The sequence below is a fragment of the Salvelinus fontinalis genome, chromosome 18 (assembly GCF_029448725.1).
Source record: "Salvelinus fontinalis isolate EN_2023a chromosome 18, ASM2944872v1, whole genome shotgun sequence".
NCBI classification, from domain to species: Eukaryota; Metazoa; Chordata; class Actinopteri; order Salmoniformes; family Salmonidae; genus Salvelinus; species Salvelinus fontinalis.
This window is the reverse complement of record NC_074682.1, coordinates 23843632-23863734: the sequence shown is the minus strand read 5'-3', so window position 1 is coordinate 23863734 and position 20103 is coordinate 23843632. Positions and strand designations below refer to the sequence as shown.

The 20103-nt window shown below is 42.2% G+C and overlaps 1 protein-coding gene across 1 annotated transcript in view; it reads left to right on the top strand.

Annotated features, from left to right (window-relative positions):
• The window catches only part of LOC129815182 (intermediate filament family orphan 2-like), a 76446-nt gene that overhangs the window by 32482 nt on the left and 23861 nt on the right, over nt 1-20103 (top strand). Inside the window, exon 2 of the mRNA XM_055868676.1 lies at nt 19857-19917. Coding sequence (XP_055724651.1) covers nt 19857-19917 — 61 coding nt within the window. The remainder of the gene's footprint in view (nt 1-19856; nt 19918-20103) is intronic.

Below are 20103 nucleotides of genomic sequence, written 5' to 3'. Positions count from 1 at the left end.
ACCAAACATTTTAGAAGAGAGAAACAATGATCTATTCTTTGTGTCTTTTAGAAATCCCTATTGTCAGGCATTTTTCAATACTGTCAGGTCATCTCTCTGTGAGTGAGCTTTACAGCAGTGGGGCTAAGCCTTGTGGTCCAGCCTTGGAATCCGCAGACTCAGGAGAAACACAAAGCAATAGGTTTGGACGTTTTATCACACCATCTCCTTCATCTTGCATCAGTTTATGGTGTTTTTTTTAAATGGCAGCCAGTGCCAACGTGACAAGTCCCTACACACCCACATTTATTATATTTGCCTTTCTAGATAAAATGTTGGCAGCCTGAAACTGTTACTGTTAAAACAATTACCTGTGCCCTATTGAAAATTATGTGTTTTTCCTCCCAGGCTGTTCTTTGATCACAGTGCCCTGTGTTAACAAAATGTGAGATTACCTGTCTGGCTGACACGTGAGGTGGTGAACAGGAGCTCTGCCAGTCTTCTCACTGGGTGTGCCTCTGTAGAAGAGCTAATGGCGGACAGTATACCCCATTGGGGGAAATGGAGGGCCATCATGGCTGGCTGTGGGGCTTAGTGATTAGATAATGTGTTTGCAAAGTGCAGAAACTGGAGACAAGCCTAGCACACACTCCTATTGTTGGGATAGTTGAGTGGTGTGTGGCTGTGCATGGAGTGGGACCAGGAAAGGCCTTGCGATTAGGACTGTTACAATGTTGGCTTCAACCCATCCGGCACGCCACCCCTCACCGTGGTGTGTCCTCTAATACCTATACAACTCCTTCTATTGAGCTAGACTTTGATTAATTGTGGGTTCATCAGCAAATAGCTTACGGAATCGTGAATTGTGTGAAATGGCTATTTACTACAGACTACGTAGGCCCCTCTCTGTATCAATATTGCACCCAGAGCCTTTTGTGTGTTGTCAGAACCTGCCCCTCCGTGGTTCCTTAGTGCTGGGATGCTTGGAAAAGGAAGTTCCATTGCTCTAGGATTTAGAATACATACTGTATATAAGTCTTCCTGGTCTTTCTTAAAACTTCTTCTCAATAGGGGGTGCTATTTGCACTTTGTAATAATTTCGTTCCCAAATTAAACTGCCTCGTACTCAATTCTTGCTCGTACAATATGCATATTATTATTAATATTGGATAGAAAACACTCTCTAGTTTCTAAACCGTTTGAATTATATCTGTGAGTGAAACAGATCTCGAGTTAGAGCATTTTTCCTATGAGGATGTGAGAATGCAGAAATCTTCTTGCTGTTCTGAGATCTGTTTATAATTCTGCCTGTCTTCTATTGGTTGAGATGCACTGCATACGTCTTCCCCTGGGTGTCAGCGAATAGTGAGAGTTGAAATGGGGTTGCTAGGCAGAACTGAGAGCTTATAAAAGACCTCGGAACAAAGTGTCCGGCCTTTTTTCACTTCGCTCTGACGCAGGGAGGACATCTGGCTGTGGCTCTAGAACGCTCCGGTTATAGGCCTTTAGATATATCCGGTCATGTTTTTATTCGTTATAGGTGTTAAAGACATCATAAGGTAGTTAATTTAAACCGACTTATAGCAGTTTATATCAGTTTATTGCGATTTTCTGGAATTCTTTGTCACGCGCTTTCACGAGTTGGACACCTCTCCTGCACATAGCTAGCGTTAGCTGCTATTTCTACAGGAGAAGAGGACATCTTTCAACCAAAAGACGATTGTTCTGGAGAAAGGACACCTTGCCCAAGATTCTGATGGAAGCTCGTCAAATAGTAAGAAGTCTTTATGCTGTTAATTCGTATTTATGTTGACAAATGTTAAACAATAATTCCGCCATGAATTTCGGTGCGGTCTCGCTTTAGCGCACGCTGTATTGCGCAGTACCGTTAATTTTAAAAATCTAACACAGCGGTTGCATTAAGAACTAATGTATCTTTCATTTGCTGTCCAACCTGTATTTTTTAGTCAAGTTTATGAATAGTTTTCGATTAGATTAGGTGCCTCTCCAAGATGGCGCCGGACAGATTGCTTGAAGTTTTGGCCACTACTCACATTGTATAACCACGATTTGTGCCGCTACATATGCACATTTACGAACAAACCCTATATGCATTGTGTAATATGATGTTACAGGACTGTCATCTGAAGAAGTTTATGAAGGTTAGTCAAATTATATATCTTTTGCTTGCTTGTTACGATCGCTAACCTTTGCTGCTGGTAAATGGTGTTGTGTTTCTGGCTATTGTGGTAAGCTAATATAAGGCTATATTGTGTTTTCGCTGTAAAACACTTAAAAAATCTTAAATATTGGCTGGATTCACAAGATGTTTGTCTTTCATTTGCTGTACGCTGTGTATTTTTCAGAAATGTTTTATGATGAGTATTTAGGTAATTCACGTTGCTCTCTGTAGTTATTCTAGTTGCTTTGGTGAGAGTTGTGATGGTGGCTGCAATGGTAAACTATGATTTATACCTGAAATATGCACATTTTTCTAACAAAACATATGCTATACAATAAATATGTTATCATACTGTCATCTGATTAAGTTGTTTCTTGGTTAGTGGCTATTTATATCTTTATTTGGTCGAATTTGTGATAGCTACTGATGCAGTAAAAAAATGGTGGAGTACAAAAAGTGGTGTCTTTTGCTAACGTGGTTAGCTAATAGATTTACATATTGTGTCTTCCCTGTAAAACATTTTAAAAATCAGAAATGATGGCTGGATTCACAAGATGTGTATCTTTCATCTGGTGTCTTGGACTTGTGATTTAATGATATTTAGATGCTAGTATTTACTTGTGACGCTATGCTAGGCTATGCTAGTCAGCTTTTTTACTGATGGGGGTGCTCCCGGATCCGGGTTTGGGAGGAATTAGAGGTTAACCCTGTGAGACCATCGGTTGCAAAAATGCAACAGGTCCTAAACTAATTTCAAATACTACATAGTTAATCTCTTTAGACCCAGATGTATTATATCTCTTAGTATTAATTGTTGTGTCCTGTTTTCCCTATGATGTAGTGATTATGAGAAAAAATAAATAGAGAAACAAACATTCTGAGCTAGAGCTATGTTTGTAAGTTTGGCAAAAATGCATTTCCAAAAATGCATGGGTCTCACAGGGTTAATAATGTATGTTCCCCTGACATTGTTGTGGTTGAACTGTTTTCAAGTTGTAACTAAAAGCAACAGACTCCTCACACAAACAAACAAACAAACAAAACAAACACACTGTTCTGGAAAAGTACCCAATTGTCATACTTTTTACTAAAAGTAAAATAGCTTGATAGAAAATTACTCAAGTAAAAGTAAAATACCCATCCAGTAAAATATCACCTGAATACAAGTCTTTGGTTTTAAATATACTTAAGTTAAATTGCTAAACTATACTTAAGTATTAAGCAAACCAGACAGCACGATTTTCTTGTTTTGAAAATGTACGGATAGCCAAGGGCACACTCCAACACTCAGACATAATTTACAAATTAAGCATTTGTATTTAGTACGTTCGCCAAATCAGAGTCAGTAGGGATGACCAGGGATGTTATCTTGATAAATGTGTGAATTGGAACATTTTCGTGTCCTGCAAAGCATTCAAAATGTAATGAATATTTTTTGTGTCAGGGAAAATGTATGGAGTAAAAAGTACATTATTTTCTTTAGGAATGTAGTGAAGTAAAAGTAAAAGTTGCCAAAAAATATAAATAGTAAAGTACAGATACCTCTAAAAAATACTTTGATGTTCTACTTAAGTACTTTACACCACTGCACACACTTACACACATCGTTAGCCTGGGGCTTAACATACAATGCCTAAGACAGGCACGTCGCGCGCACACACACACACACACACACACACACACACACACACACACACACACACACACACACACACACACACACACACACACACACACACACACACACACACACACACACACACACACACACACACACACACACACACGGCATGCTGCTCTATAGTTTGTAGCGCCTTAGAAATACCGAAAATTTGCCAGGCTTCATCCTCCCAGCTGCTTGTCCTTTTCATTGTCATTGATACGTGTAGTGAACGTTGTAAGTTTAAGCTGGTTCAGGGTGGTCTATTTGAAGTGTTTTATTTATGGCTGTGGTCTCCCTCCCCAGTAAGGGTAGGCATCAGAGGAATCTGCTGAGTCATGTAATGCTTACTGTTCCATTCAAAACTCAACCACTTCTCACTCGATCAGTATTTAACTAGGTACATATCTAACCCAGTTTTCCAATGGGGATCAATATTGTAATGATGGTGCCGGAGAGGATGGCTGCCATTTTATTGGCTCTTATCCAAACGTGCTTTTTTGTTTGTTTTTTCGCATTGTGTGTAAATTATTTTGAACATAATGTGGTTGCTACCGTCTCTTATGACCGAAAAGAGCTTCTGAACATCAAAACAGTGATTACTCACCTCGAATTGGACAAATCACTTTTCTTTAATGAGTCGGACAGGAAGGATATACTCCAAACACCTGAACAGGCCCTCATCCCCATCATTCACAGGAGAAAGAAACTGAGATTTTGCGGAAAGAGATAGGGGTGCATGGTGAGGATCAGGTGACGAGTGGCTAATCTGCTTTTGGCATCCGTAATGTTAGCCAACGTTTAATCGCTAGAAAATAAATGTGACGAACTGAAAGCACATATATCCTACCAACAGGACATTAAAAACGGCAATATCTTATGTTTCACCGAGTCGTGGCTGAACAACGACATTAAGAACTTACAGCTGGCGGGTTATACACTCTATCGGCAGGATAGAACAACAGCATCTGGTAAGACAAGGGTGGCGGCCTATGCATATTTGTAAACAACAGCTGGTGCATGATATCTAAGGAAGTCTCAAGGTTTTGCTCGCCTGAGGTAGAGTATCTGATGATAAGCTGTAGACCACACTATTACACCACAGACCGTTGCTGGCACTAAAACCGCACTCAATGAGTTGTATACCGCCATAAGCAAACAGGAAAACGCTCATCCAGAGGCAGCGATCCTAGTTGCAGGGGACTTTAATGCATGAAACTTAAATCAGTTTTATCTCTCAGCATGTTAATGTGCAACCAGAGCGGAAACAAACTCTAGACCACCTTTACTCCACACACAGATACGTGTACAAAGCTCTCCCTCGACCTCCATTTGGCAAATCTGACCATAATTCTATCCTCCCGATTCCTGCTTACAAGCAAAAATTAAAGCAGGAAGCACCAGTGACTCGGTCTATAAAAAAGTGGTCAGATGAAGCAGATGCTAAACTACTGGACTGTTTTGCTAGCACAGAACAGTATATGTTCCGGGATTCTTCCGATGGCATTGAGGAGTACTCTTCTGCGCTGCTGCTACTCTCTTATTATCTATGCATAGTCACTTTAATAACTCTACCTACATGTACATATTACCTCATTTACCTCGACAGCGGTGCCCCCACACATTGACTCTGTACCGTTACCCCCTGTATATAGCCCCGCTATAGTTCTTTTACTGCTGCTCTTTAATTTGTTGTTTTTAATCGCTTACTTTTTTAAGGTATTTTCTTAAAACTGCATTGCTGGTTAAGGGCTTGTAAGTAAGCATTTCACTGTAAGGTCTACAACTGTTGTATTCAGCACATGTGACAAATACAATTTTATTTTATTTGAATATTAATTCATTCAATTCCATTACTGCAGCACATCCCCATCAGAATGAATGTGATTGTTTAAAAATATATATTTTATAGCAATGTTTTGTATTATTGTGTTGTTTTGCATGTCTGAGGTGATGCTCTCTATTATTAGGGAGTAGTTTATTAATTGGAGATGTCAGGTTGTATAAAACAGTTTTGGCTGTGACTCTGGCCTGTCTGGGAGAGGACAGAGGAGTGCTATTTAAAGACTGAATTGTGGAACAGGTCAACTGCATGTATTGAGTGATGACTCCATCAGCTGTCTATATGTTGACTACAGTGTACACTACATGCTGGAGTAAGGCGTGAATGTACAGTAGCTCTGTATGTATTAGATGTATGCAGGTGGTGGCATGTTATCCATGGACACGAGAAGGCTACCCTGGGATGGGTGATGGGAGAGGAACGGGGTGGGAGGGGAGGAGGGAGATGGAGTCAGTCAGGGAGCAGGGAATGAGATCAGGGCAAATCAAATTAGATCTGACCTTGAGGAGTTGTTTATTCAGCACAAGCAGACCCCCACCCTCCGCCCCGCCTACAGCCTCTAGGGGGAGACTCCACTGACCGTATGCCTGCTGCTCTACCCACACCACCACCACTGCTCATTAGCAGGGCCGTGCACAGGCCTTTGGAGGGGCAGGTGCTCAAAGTGACCCCACCCCCTCCCACACACACAAAACATATATATAGTTGAAGTTGGAAGTTTACATACACCTTCGCGAAATACATTTGAACTCAGTTTTTCACAATTCCTGACATTTAATCCTAGTAAAAATTCCCTGTCTTAGGTAATTTAGGATCACCACTTTATTTTAAGAATGTGAAATGTCAGAATTAAAGGTTGACCGATTAATTGGAATGGCCGATTTAATTAGGGCCGATTTCAAGTTTTCATAACAATCGGTAATCTGCATTTTTGTGGCCGATTACATTGCACTCCACAAGGAGAATGCGTGGCAGGCTGACTACCTGTTACGTGAGTGCAGCAAGAAGCCACGGTGCTAGCTAGCATTAAAAGTATCTTATAAAAAACAATCAATCTTAACATAGTCACTAGTTAACTACACATGGTTGATGATATTACTAGTTTAACTAGCTTGTCCTGCGTTGCATATAATCGATGCGGTGCCTGTTAATTTATCATTGAATCACAGCCTACTTCGCCAAAAGGGTGATTTAACAAGCACATTCGTGAAAAAAAACATTGTCGTTTCACCAATGTGTACCTAACCATAAACATCAACGCCTTTCTTAAAATCAATACACAAGTATATATTTGTAAACCTGCATATTTAGTTAATATTGCCTGCTAACATGAATTTCTTTTAACTAGGAAAATTGTGTCACTTCTCTTGCGTTCTGTGCAACAGAGTCAGGGTATATGCAGCAGTTTGGGCCACCTGGCTCGTTGCAAACTGTGTGAAGACTATTTGTTCCTAACAAAGACAGCCAACTTCGCCAAACGGGGGATGATTTAACAAAAGCGCATTTGCGAAAAAAGCACAATCGTTGCACGAATGTACCTAACCATAAACATCAATGCCTTTCTTAAAATCAATAAACAGAAGTATATTTTTTTAAACCTGCATATTTCGTTAAAAGAAATTAATGTTAGTAGGCAATATTAACTAGGCAAATTGTGTCACTTCTCTTGCGTTCATTGCACGCAGAGTATATGCAACAGTTTGGGCCGCCTGGCTCGTTGCGAACTAATTTGCCAGAATTTTACGTGATTATGACATAACATTGAAGGTTGTGCAATGTAACAGGTATATTTAGACTTATGGATGTCACCCGTTAGATAAAATACGGAACGGTTCCGTATTTTACTGAAAGAATAAACGTTTTGTTTTCGAAATGATAGTTTCCGGATTTGACCATATTAATGACCTAAGGCTCGTATTTCTGTGTGTTATTATGTTATAATTAAGTCTATGATTTGATAGAGCAGTCTGACTGAGTGGTGGTAGGCAGCAGCATGCTCGTAAGCATTCATTCAAACAGCACTTTTGTGCGTTTGCCAGTAGCTCTTCGCTGTGCTTCAAGCATTGAGCTGTTTATGACTTCAAGCCTATCAACTCCCGAGATTAGGCTGGTGTAACCGATGTGAAATGGCTAGCTAGTTAGCAGGGTGCGCGCTAATAGCATTTAAATCGGTGAAGTCACTTGCTCTGAGACCTTGAAGTAGTTGTTCCCCTTGCTCTGCAAGGGCCGCGGCTTTGGTGGAGTGATGGGAAATGACGCTTCGAGGGTGGCTGTTGTCGATGTCCTCCTGGTTCGAGACCAGGTAGGGGCGAGAGGGACCATTTAAACCAAATTGAACATGTTTCGTTATTTATTTGAGGCTACATTTATTTTATTGATGTATTATATTAAGTTAAAATAAAAGTTTTCATTCAGTATTGTTGTAATTGGCATTATTACAAATAGAAATAAATAAATAAATAAATGTTTAAATCAGCCGATTAATCGGTATCGGCCTTTTTGGTCCTCCAATAATCGGTATCGGCGTTGAAAAATCATAATCGTTTGACCTCTAGTCAATATAACAGAAGAGACAATGATTTATTTCAACCTTTATTTCTTTCATCACATTCCCAGTGGGTCAGAGGTTTACATACACTCAATTAGTATTTGGTATTTTCAGTTCTGCCCACACATTTTCTATAGGATTGACGTCAGGGCTTTGTTATGGCCACTCCAATACCTTGACATTGTTGTCCTTAAGCCATTGTGCCACAACATTGGAAGTATGCTTGGGGTATTTGTCCATTTGGAAGACCCATTTGCGACCAAGCTTTAAAACTTCTTGAGAATACAGGGGGTGCTGTTTTCGCATTAGCATAATTTCCTCTACAGATTAAACTGCCTCTTATTCAATTATTGCTGTTACTATATGCATATAATTAATACCATTGGATAGAAAACAAGCTATGGTTTCTAAAACCGTTTCAATTTTGTCTCTGAGTGAAACATAAGTCATTTGACAGCACTTTCCCTGAGCAAGAAGAAGATTGCAAGATGTGTATGCTCGCTTCAACGCTCTGCCTATATATGGTCACGCCACCTATGACCCGAAACACACTTCATTCGTCTTCCTCTGGGTGTCAGGAAGACGTCAGAGGAGAAATTTTTTGTTTATCTTGTACTGACGTGAAATAAGACCTATTTCTTTAGCGTGACCGACAACTTTAGGTTCTCTGAAACGCGCGTTTTAGAGGTGCAATTGTCTTTTGTTATGCTGCCGTTACGGATGAAAACTATCTCCGTCTCGAAGTTTGTTTGATACATGTGACCATATCATCTTAATGTATGTTTTTTCAATATAGTTTAATCAGATTATTTGAATTTTTTCGGGAGTTTTGCCGTGTTCCGTTCTGTGAGTTTTTTAACTTTGGACAGAACCGTGCTAGTCGACCAGTACCTATGCTAAATGAAGAGGGAAAGTTGCCATTGTGAATGGATTGAACGACTCATCAGGACTAAGGACACCTTTATCAACATTCTGATGAAAGATCAGCAATAGTAAGACCCAATTTACGATGTTATTTCATATATCTGTCGTGCATGTGAACTGGTCGGGCGCGCCCAGCTGGTTCTGGCTGGCGTGGCTATGCTAATTTAGCGCTACATTTTGTTTTCGCTATAAAACATTTAATAAATCTGAAATATTGTTTGGATTCACCAGATGTTGGGCTTTCAATATCTGTACGCTGTGTATTTTTTCTGAAATGTTTTAAGACAAGTAATTAGTTATATGACGTTGGTCTCTGTAATTGTTCTGGCTGCATCAGCACTATATCAGATTGCAGCTGCAATGTAGAACTGTGATTTATACCTGAAAAATGCACATTTAAAAAAAAAAAAACTATGCTATACCATAAATATGTTATCAGACTGTCATCTTATGAATTTGTTTGTTGGTTAGTGGCTATATATATTTTCATTTAGTCGAATTAGTGATAGCTACTGACGCAGGAAAAAACTGTTGGAGTAAAAAAATGGTGTCTTTTGTTAACGTGTTTAGCTAATAGATTTACATATTGTGTCTTCCCTGTAAAACATTTAAAAAATCTGAAATGGTGGCTTTATTCACAAGATCTGTGTCTTTCATTGGGTGTCTTTGACTTGTGATTTAATGATATTTAGATGCTACTATTTAATTGTGACGCTATGCTAACGATGCTAATCAGTGTGGGGGGGGGGGTGGGGGGTGCTCCCGAATCCGGGTTAGGTACTCGGTAGAGGTTATTAACTTCCTGACTGATGTTGCTTCAATATATCCACATAATTTCCCTTCCTCATGATGCCATCTATTTTGTGAAGTGCACTAGTCCCTCCTGCAGCAAAGCACCCCCACAACATGATGCCGCCACCCCCGTGCTTCATGGTTGGGATGGTGTTCTTCGGCTTCCAAGCCTCCCCCTTTTTCCTCCAAACATAACAATGGTCATTATGGCCAAACAGTTCTATTTTTATTTCATCAGACAAGAAGACATTTCTCCAAAAAGTACGATCTTTGTCCCCATGTGTAGTTGCAAACCGTAGTCTGGCTTTTTTATGACGGTTTTGGAGCAGTGGCTTCTTCCTTGCTGAACGGCCTTTCAGGTTATATCGATATAGGACTCGTTTTACTGTGGATATAGATACTTTTGTACCTGTTTCCTCCAGCATCTTCACAGGGTCCTTTGCTGTTGTTTTGGGATTCATTTGCACTTTTCGCAACAAAGTACGTTCATCTCTAGGAGACAGAACACGTCTCCTTCCTGAGCGGTATGACGGATGCGTGGTCCCATGGTGTTTATACTTGCGTAATATTGTTTTTACAGATGAACGTGGTACCTTCAGGCATTTGGAAATTGCTCCCAAGGATGAACCAGACTTGTGGAGGTCTACAATTTTTTTTCTGAGGTCGTAGCTGATTTCTTTTGATTTTCCCATGATGTCAAGCAAAGAGGCACTGAGTTTGAAGGTAGGCCTTGAAATACATCCACAGGTACACCTCCAATTGACTCAAATGATGTCAATTAGCATATCAGAAGCTAAGACATCATTTTCTGGAATTTTCCAAGCTGTTTAAAGACACAGTCAACTTAGTGTATGAAAACTTCTGACCCATTGGATTTGTGATACAGTGAATTATAAGTGAAATAATCTGTCTGTAAACAATTGTTGTAAAAATTACTTGAGTCATGCTCAAAGTAGATGTCCTAACTGACTTGCCAAAACTATAGTTTGTTAACAAGAAATTGGAGTGGTTGGAAAACTAATTTTAATGACTCCAACCTAAGTGTATGTAGACTTCCTACTTCAACTGTATATATCCTTACATTCATCATTCTCTAATTTCAATGTATATTTTTTTGGCATAGGCCTTTCCTTTCTGCAAAAACAGTCATCACACTCTAAACAAGCTTCCTGGCCTGCTGCTCACAGAGAGGGCAAATAAGGGAGGGCTATCAGCTGATTATACAGAATGATGGAAATCAGCTAACTAGTAAGCTAGCTAACTGTTAGCTATGCAGTTGTAACAATTTAGCTAGTCTTTACCTGTGATTGGAGTTTGTTCTGCTGCTAACATCTACAACGTTGAGTTGAACCCTTCCCTGTCCCTGGCCGTGACAGGCTCAACTCAAAAAGTAGCCAGTGTGCCGCTACTCATACGGACTCTAGGTGCAGATAGCTTCTGCTTGTGCAGCAGCAGGAGGACAATTGCAGTGCACGTTCACATGGGAGCGTGAGAAGGGGAATTTCCCAAAGATTCAAAAATGTGAAATTAGCTTGTTTGATGGGCAATTCTTTACATAACAGAAGAGAAAAGAGAGAAAAAGTTCAACAGAAATGTATTCATTTTTTTTTTACCAATCTGGAAGGGCATTTTACTCAAAGGAGGGCAACAGGGCAAGTGCTCAGGCACCCCTAGAGCCCTATCTGTACACGTGTCTGTTCATTAGTACCCCACACATGTCCCATAATGTGGACATCATAGATCACAGAGCCAGCCTGATGACATAGAATCAATGACCCCTCTCCAGATGAAATCCTGCGACTAGTGAGGTCCATCCGCACTACAACCTGCCCGCTCGACTTTCTCCCTCTTTCCATCTCTGGAGACCTTCTCCTGTTCCTCATCAACTCATCCTTGACCACTGGCCGCATCCCCTCCGACTTCAAAATGGCCTGAGTCGCTCCCCTCCTCAAGGAACCAATAGTCAACTCATCTGACGTCACAAACTATTGACCTGTATTGACTCTTATTTATTTTCTTTCTAAAACACTTGAGTGTGCCATCTCTGATCAACTCTCTCATTATCTCTCTCAGAACGATCTTCTTGACTCTAACCAGTCAGACTTCAAGACGGGTCACTCAACCAAGGCCTGCTTGCTCAAAGACTCCATCACTGTTGACAACTCCACAGTGTCGCCCTCTTAGAGTGCAAAGAACTTTGGCGTTACCCTGTACAACACCCTGTTGTTCTCTGCAAACATCAAAGCAGTGACTCGCTCCAGCAGGTTCATGCTCTACAACATCTGTAGAGTACAACCCTACCTCACACAGGAAGCTGCGCAGGTCCTAGTCCAGGCACTTGTCCGCTCCAGTCTGGACTACTTTATCCAGAACGCTGAAGCCCGCCTAGTTTTCATCCTTCCCAAATTCTCCCATGTCACCCGCTCCTCTGCACACTAAACTGGCTTCCAGTCGAAACTAGTATCCACTGTAACAACATGGTGCTTGCCTAAGGAACAGCAACAAAAGCTGCCCCTCTCTACCTTCAGGCTATGCTCAAACCCCACACCCCAACCCGAGCACACCGTTCTGCCACCTCTGGTGTCTTAGCCCTCCCACCCCTAAGGGAGGGCAGCTCCCGCTCAGCCCAGTTCAAGCTCTTCTCTGTCCTGGCACCTCAATGGTGGAACCAGTTTCCACACAGCTAAGAATCCCTGCCTATCTTCCGAAAGCACATGAAACCCTACCTCTTCAAAGAGTGTCTTAAATTATCCCCTACTTTGCTGATAGCTACTCTGGATAAGAGCGTCTGCTAAATTACTCAAATGTAAAAAACTAAAATGTACCTCCATCTCCCAACAGACAGCCTCTGACTCAAACAACCGACACATTTTTTCAGTATTTCCCATCTTAACCTCTGTGTCAGATCCCTCCGCACCCCACCTTCTGCCCTCCCTGCGAAGACAGGTGGGGCTGAAGCTCCTTCCATGCAATAGATATAATTGCATGGAGAGGATGTGGGATGCTGTCATGGACCTGGAGATATATAGTGACATGGATGGCGCTCCATAGGATGAATCATGTACAGTAGATGTGTGTTCTAGCCTCAGTGCCTGGTGTGATTTATCTGTGTTGTCACTGGGTTCATCCTGGTCTTGTCTGTGAGGGAGGGTGATGATAGGGCCGGTTTCTCCTGCATGGAGCAGACATATTGATCCTTCAATCCCGTAACACTAACACTTCTTCAGTTTTCGATCGCTGCTTCTCATATACATTAGGCGTTATTGATGACAATTATGGTGATCTATTTCTTCCAGTGGTCAATAATTTAAATAATGAAATAATGCTCAGTCCTTTCTTATCAAATGTTTAAAATATTATCATCTATATAGAAACATAATTTAGTGTTTAATATATTTGAATTGATTCTCTAGAAGGCATTGTCCAACCAAATGTCCGTTGAGAACCCTGGGGAAAGGGCAGCCAATGTCCTTACATCAACAAAAAACTACTGTATTTGACATGACATTTATGATAGAGTCACTTGGAATGTACTGTAATTCAGAACTTTATGTAAATGAGAATAGAGAGTCCTTGTCGATATGGAAAAGCGCTGTAAGAAAAAAATATGTTGATTCAATGTACAATTGTAAGGCAAGTAGGATTGTGAATTTGCTCAACATTTGGCCATAAAGCTGAACAGTACATTCTCAAGTTTAATTGTATGTTCATTGAACTTTGAATTTTTGTTTGAGTGAAATTACAATTTCACTTAGAATTTATTCTACCTTATTGGCATATTTCCCAGTGTGCCTTGCCTTTCGGATAAATTGTAGTTGCCACTCATGACTGTACTTGTTAGCGACAGAGACATCATTGTTGTATTCAATGGCTTTCAGTCAAATCAAATCAAATCTTATTGGTTACACACATGTTTGCAGATGTTATTGTGGGTGTATTAAAATGGTTATGTTCCTAGTCCAACAGTGCAGTAATACCTAACAATACACGCAAATCCCCAAAATAAGAAGTTAGAAATGTAGAAACAAAAGAATGAGCAATGTATATACATACTGTATATCATGGTGTGTATAGACATTATGAAAGTGCATGAATAAAAAAGGTGTGTACAGCAGTAGTTATATATATATATATACACTGCTCAAAAAAATAAAGGGAACACTAAAATAACACATCGTAGGTCTGAATGAATGAAATATTCTTATTAAATACATTTTCTTTACATAGTTGAATGTGCTGACAACAAAATCACACAAACATTATCAATGTAAATCAAATGTATCAACCCATGGCGGTCTGGATTTGGAGTCACACTCAAAATTAAAGTGGAAAACCACACTACAGGCTGATCCAACTTTGATGTAATGTCCTTAAAACAAGTCAAAATGAGCCTCAGTAGTGTGTGTGGCCTCCACGTGCCTGTATGACCTCCCTACAACGCCTGGGCATGCTCCTGATGAGGTGGCGGATGGTCTCCTGAGGGATCTCCTCCCAGACCTGGACTAAAGCATCCGCCAACTCCTGGACAGTCTGTGGTGCAACGTGGCGTTGGTGGATGGAGCGAGACATGATGTCCCAGATGTGCTCAATTGGATTCAGGTCTGGGGAACGGGCGGGCCAGTCCATAGCATCAGTGCCTTCCTCTTGCAGGAACTGCTGACACACTCCAGCCACATGAGGTCTAGCATTGTCTTGCATTAGGAGGAACCCAGGGCCAACCGCACCAGCATATGGTCTCACAAGGGGTCTGAGGATCTCATCTCGGTACCTAATGGCAGTCAGGCTACCTCTGGCGAGCAAATGGAGGGCTGTGCGGCCCCCCAAAGAAATGCCACCCCACACCATGACTGACCCACCGCCAAACCGGTCATGCTGGAGGATGTTGCAGGCAGCAGAACGTTCTCCACGGCGTCTCCAGGCTGTCACGTCTGTCACGTGCTCAGTGTGAACCTGCTTTCATCTGTGAAGAGCACAGGGCGCCAGTGGCGAATTTGCCAATCTTGGTGTTCTCTGGCAAATGCCAAACGTCCTGCACGGTGTTGGGTTGTAAGCACAACCCCCACCTGTGGACGTCGGGCCCTCATACCACCCTCATGGAGTCTGTTTCTGACCGTTTGAGCAGACACATGCACATTTGTGGCCTGCTGGAGGTCATTTTGCAGGGCTCTGGTAGTGCTCCTCCTTGCACAAAGGCGGAGGTAGCGGTCCTGCTGCTGGGTTGTTGCCCTCCTACGGCCTCCTCCACGTCTCCTGATGTACTGGCCTGTCTCCTGGTAGCGCCTCCATGCTCTGAACACTACGCTGACAGACAGAGCAAACCTTTTTGCCACAGCTCGCATTGATGTGCCATCCTGGATGAGCTGCACTACCTGAGCCACTTGTGTGGGTTGTAGACTTCGTCTCATGCTACCACTAGAGTGAGAGCACCGCCAGCATTCAAAAGTGACCAAAACATCAGCCAGGAAGCATAGGAACTGAGAAGTGGTCTGTGGTCACCACCTGCAGAATCACTCCTTTATTGGGGGTGTCTTGCTAATTGCCTATAATCTCCACCTGTTGTCTATTCCATTTGCACAACAGCATGTGAAATTTATTGTCAATCAGTGTTGCTTCCTAAGTGGACAGTTTGATTTCACAGAAGTGTGATTGACTTGGAGTTACATTATGTTGTTTAAGTGTTCACTTTATTTTTTTGAGCAGTGTATATATTTGAGCCTTGATTAGAATACAGTATATACATATGAAGTGGGTAAAACAGCATGTTAACATTATCAAAGTGAACAGTGTTCAATGACTATGTACATAGGACAGCAGTCTCTACGGTACAGGGTTGAGTACCGGGTGGTAGCCGGCTAGTAACAGTGACAAAAGTTCAGGGCAGGGTACTCGGCAGAGGCCGGCTATTGGTTACTATTTAACAGTCTGATGGCCTGTAGATAGAAGCTGCTTTTCATTCTCTCTGTCCCAGCTTTGATGCACATGTACTGTCTCCACCTACTAGACTGTAGCAGGGTGAACAGGCCATGGCTCGGGTGGCTGAGGTCCTTGATGATTTTCTTGGCCTTCCTGTGACACCGGGTGCTGTAGATGTCCTGGAGGGCAGGCATTGTGCCCCAGGTGATGCGTTGGGCTGACCGCCCCACCCTTTGGAGAGCCTTGCTGTTACGGTCAGTGCAGTTGTCGTATCATGCTGTGATACAGCCCGACAGGATGCTCTCAATGGTGCATTTGTAGAAGTTTCTAAGGGTCTTAGGGGCCAAGACGCATTTCTTCAGCCTCCTGAGGTTCACTGTCTGTGTGGGTGGACCATTTCAGGATGTCAGTGATGTGCATGCCGAGGAAGTTGATGCTTTTCACCCTCTGCTGTTGCCCTGTCGATGTGGATGGGGCCTGTCTCCTGAAGTCCACGATCAGCTCCTTTGTTTTAGTTGATGTTGAGGTTATTTCCCTGGCACCACTCCACCAGAGCCCTCACCCTGTAGGCTGTCTTGTTGTTGTTGGTAATCAGGCCTACTGCTGTTGTGTTGTCTGCCAACTTGCGGATTCAGTTGGAGACGTGCGTGGCCACGCAGCCATGGGTGAACAGGGAGTACAGGAGGGGGCTGAGCATGCACACTTGTGGGGCCCCCACGTTGAGGGTCAGTGTGGCGGAGGTGTTGTTGCCGACCTTCATCACCTGGGGTCAGCCTATCAGGAAGTCCAGGATCCAGTTGCACAGGGCCAGGTTCAGACCCAGGGGCCTGAGCTTATTGAGGAGCTTGGAGGGCACTATGGTGTTAAAGCCCTTTATGATGACGGAAATGAGTGCTACGGGGCGATAGTCATTTAGTTCAGTTACAGGAACAATGGTGGATATTTTGAAGCAAGTGGGGACAACAGACTTGGATAGGGAGAGATTGAATATGCCAGCTGGTCTGCACATGCTCTGAGGACGTGGCTAGGAATGCCATCTGGGCCGGTAGCCTTGGAAGGGTTAACTCGCTTAATGTCTTACTCACATCGGCCACGGAGAACGAAAGCTCACAGTCCTCGTGTGCGTCGGCGGCCCACGTCGGCAGCTCTATATTTTCCTCAAATCGAGCTTGTCCTGTAAAACCCAGCATAAAAACCCAAACAGCAAGCAATGCAGGTGTAGAAGCACGGTGGCTAGGAAAAACTCCCTAGAAAGGCCAAAACCTAGGAAGAAACCTAGAGAGGAACCAGGCTATGAGGGGTGGCCAGTCCTCTTCTGGCTGTGCCGGGTGGAGATTATAACAGAACATGGCCAAGATGTTCAAATGTTCATAAATGACCATTATGGTCAAATAATAATAATCACAGTAGTTGTCGAGGGTGCAGCACCTCAGGAGTAAATGTCAGTTGGCTTTTCATAGCCGATCATTAAGGAAAGAGTGCCTCCTACTGGCCCTCCAACACCAAAGGCATCCGTCTGAATTACGAACTCTCGTTTATTAGTTCTGACCTCAGATATCTGCTATTTATCACTCGGTCCCCTTCTTTGCCCCACATCTCCCCTCACACATCTCAGCCATTTTGTGATCTGTAGTTCTGGTCGGGGTGGCCATTTTAGTGAGAGCGCAGAGCTTGTTTATTAGTTCTGCCCTCATATATCTGCCCTTTATCACTCGGCCCCCTTCTTTGCCACAGTTTGTATTTAATCCATTTTGAATTCAGGCTGTAACACAACAACATGTGGAATAAGTCAAGCTGTATGAATACTCTCTGAAGGCACTGTAGATTGTAAGTGATGCGGAGCACATGCAGATGCTGTGACATACTGTTTTCCTCTGTCTGCAGAGGGTAGATGTGATGCAGTTCTGAACTCCAATGACCTTTGTGTTACTTGGGAAACATCCTGCTCTTGGATACAGTAAAGCAGCAGTACCAGCATTTTTTTGAACCAACGCTTCAATCAAATGTGAGCTGGAGACCGCCCAGCCAGGGATACTTCTCTCTAGCTAATAAGACAGTGTCGCCTACATTTAGTGGATTCCGAAAGCAACAAAGGGAGGTTGGTCAGATAGAAGACTCTCTAGTGATGGACTGTATGTTGTTTACTCTACATTCAATGGTGAATTCTAGAAAATTGCTTTCAGATCAAGAGAGGAGATTTTTTAAAAGTATTTAACTCTGTGTGGAATGATTTTTACTTTAGTATTTCTGTCTCTGGTCCTGTTGCTATAGTGAGGGCATGGCCAGACAAAATGTGCCAGCATTCTTTGGTGTTTTGGTCACATCCCCCACACCCTGTCTCGCATTGGTGGAGCAAGGCATGAGAGTTAGCTGGGGGAGGGGGGAAATGACCACTATTTTGTTTGATAGCCCATAAAGTCGTTTAGTCACGTTAATGTGTAACACTGTGACTTACCTCATACTGATGAATGACTTTACTCTCTATTCTTTCACTTTCCACTCTGTTTAGGGAATCATGCTGTGCCTCGGTATGTCCTCTTTTTCTATCCTTAGACAATGTAGCAGTCAGAGTCTAGTTTGGAGATACTGACCAGGCCTGTGCTATAACTGCCTGTTATGTCATGTGAATGTAATAGAGGCTAAAAGTGGCTTATAACCCATTGCAGCACTATTTCTATTTCTATTTCTACACAAGTCTACTGGCATGCTATGGTAACCAAGAAGATATGACCTGTCAACTGAGAGAACAATTCCCTGCTAACCATAGGCTATGAGTAACGATTGTGACTGTGAGAGAATCAGGCAGTTCATATACTCTCACATTTATCATGGTCTCTTCTGACTATTCCTGGAAGGAGTTGGTTTATACAAACAATAACTCTGAAGATGTTCTTGAGTAACCATATTCATATTTCTGACTAGTTAAATACTTAAAAATATTTAATACATTAGTCTCTTTAGAGTTCAGATATTCTGACATGCATTTTCAAGTTCAATAGATACAACACATGTTCAGTTATTCCCGTTCTGTGACTAGGATGGAAGGAATGTTTCTTCCCCTTCTGTGACTAGGATGGAAGGAATGTTTCTTCCCCTTCTGTGACTAGGATGGAAGGAATGTTTCTTCCCCTTCTGTGACTTGGATGGAAGGAATGTTTCTTCCCCTTCTGTGACTAGGATGGAAGGAATGTTTCTTCCCCTTCTGTGACTAGGATGGAAGGAATGATTTTTCCCCTTCTGTGACTTGGATGGAAGGAATGTTTCTTCCCCTTCTGTGACTAGGATGGAAGGAATGTTTCTTCCCCTTCTGTGACTAGGATGGAAGGAATGTTTCTTCCCCTTCTGTGACTAGGATGGAAGGAATGATTTTTCCCCTTCGGTGACTAGGATGGAAGGAATGTTTCTTCCATTGATGTTAGCCACTGAATTCCATGTAATGATGAGACCCTGGTAGATAGATGCCTGTTTAAGCAGCCAAGACATTATATCAATTGAGACATGCTGTCAACTTCATGGAATATCTTTTTAAACATAAAACAGAGGTCCAATCTGGAGGAACCTCAAGCAATTTGTAGCGAAGACTTAGTGATCATTTGTTTTTCTAGGTGATATACATACAGTATATTGTATGGAACCTCCTCTCCTTTGTTGTAATCAAAGACCCAGTGGGAAGTGTATAGGGCAGTAGTGGGAGACAGAGTTCACGTTACAGTCAAGGTAAAGGTTAAGGCCAAGGCTGGGACGGGGAGACTCTGACCGTCTTTACTAACTGTGACATTCTGTTCACACTGATATACCTCAAAGGGCTATATGGCATATTAAACAATACGAAGGCTAGTTGAGAGCTCCATGAGCACGGTTATTCGTAACATTTCTAGAAGCATTAGGCCAGAACCTTGACATTGTTTGACGTCTAAGTTTGAACAGTAGTCTTGAATATAAGGCTATTTTGTATTTCAAATGTAAGTATAATGTAAGTGCAGGTAACTGACCCTCCATGTGTTCTGTGTTGTAGATGGGAAGAGGAGCTAAACAGACGAGAGCAGCTCGAGTCCTTGGTGGAATCCATGCAGGAGGTGAGTAGACATAAACCATCAATTCACCTTCAACCAACATAAAATAAATGTACCTTCACCATAACAAATTTCACCTTCATCTCAAGATCCAATTGTACTTTATTCACTACCGTATAATGCCTTTCAGATGGTTATTGTCATAAAGACAAAGAAAATGTAAGCCCCACAGCTGCTGAAAAAAGATAC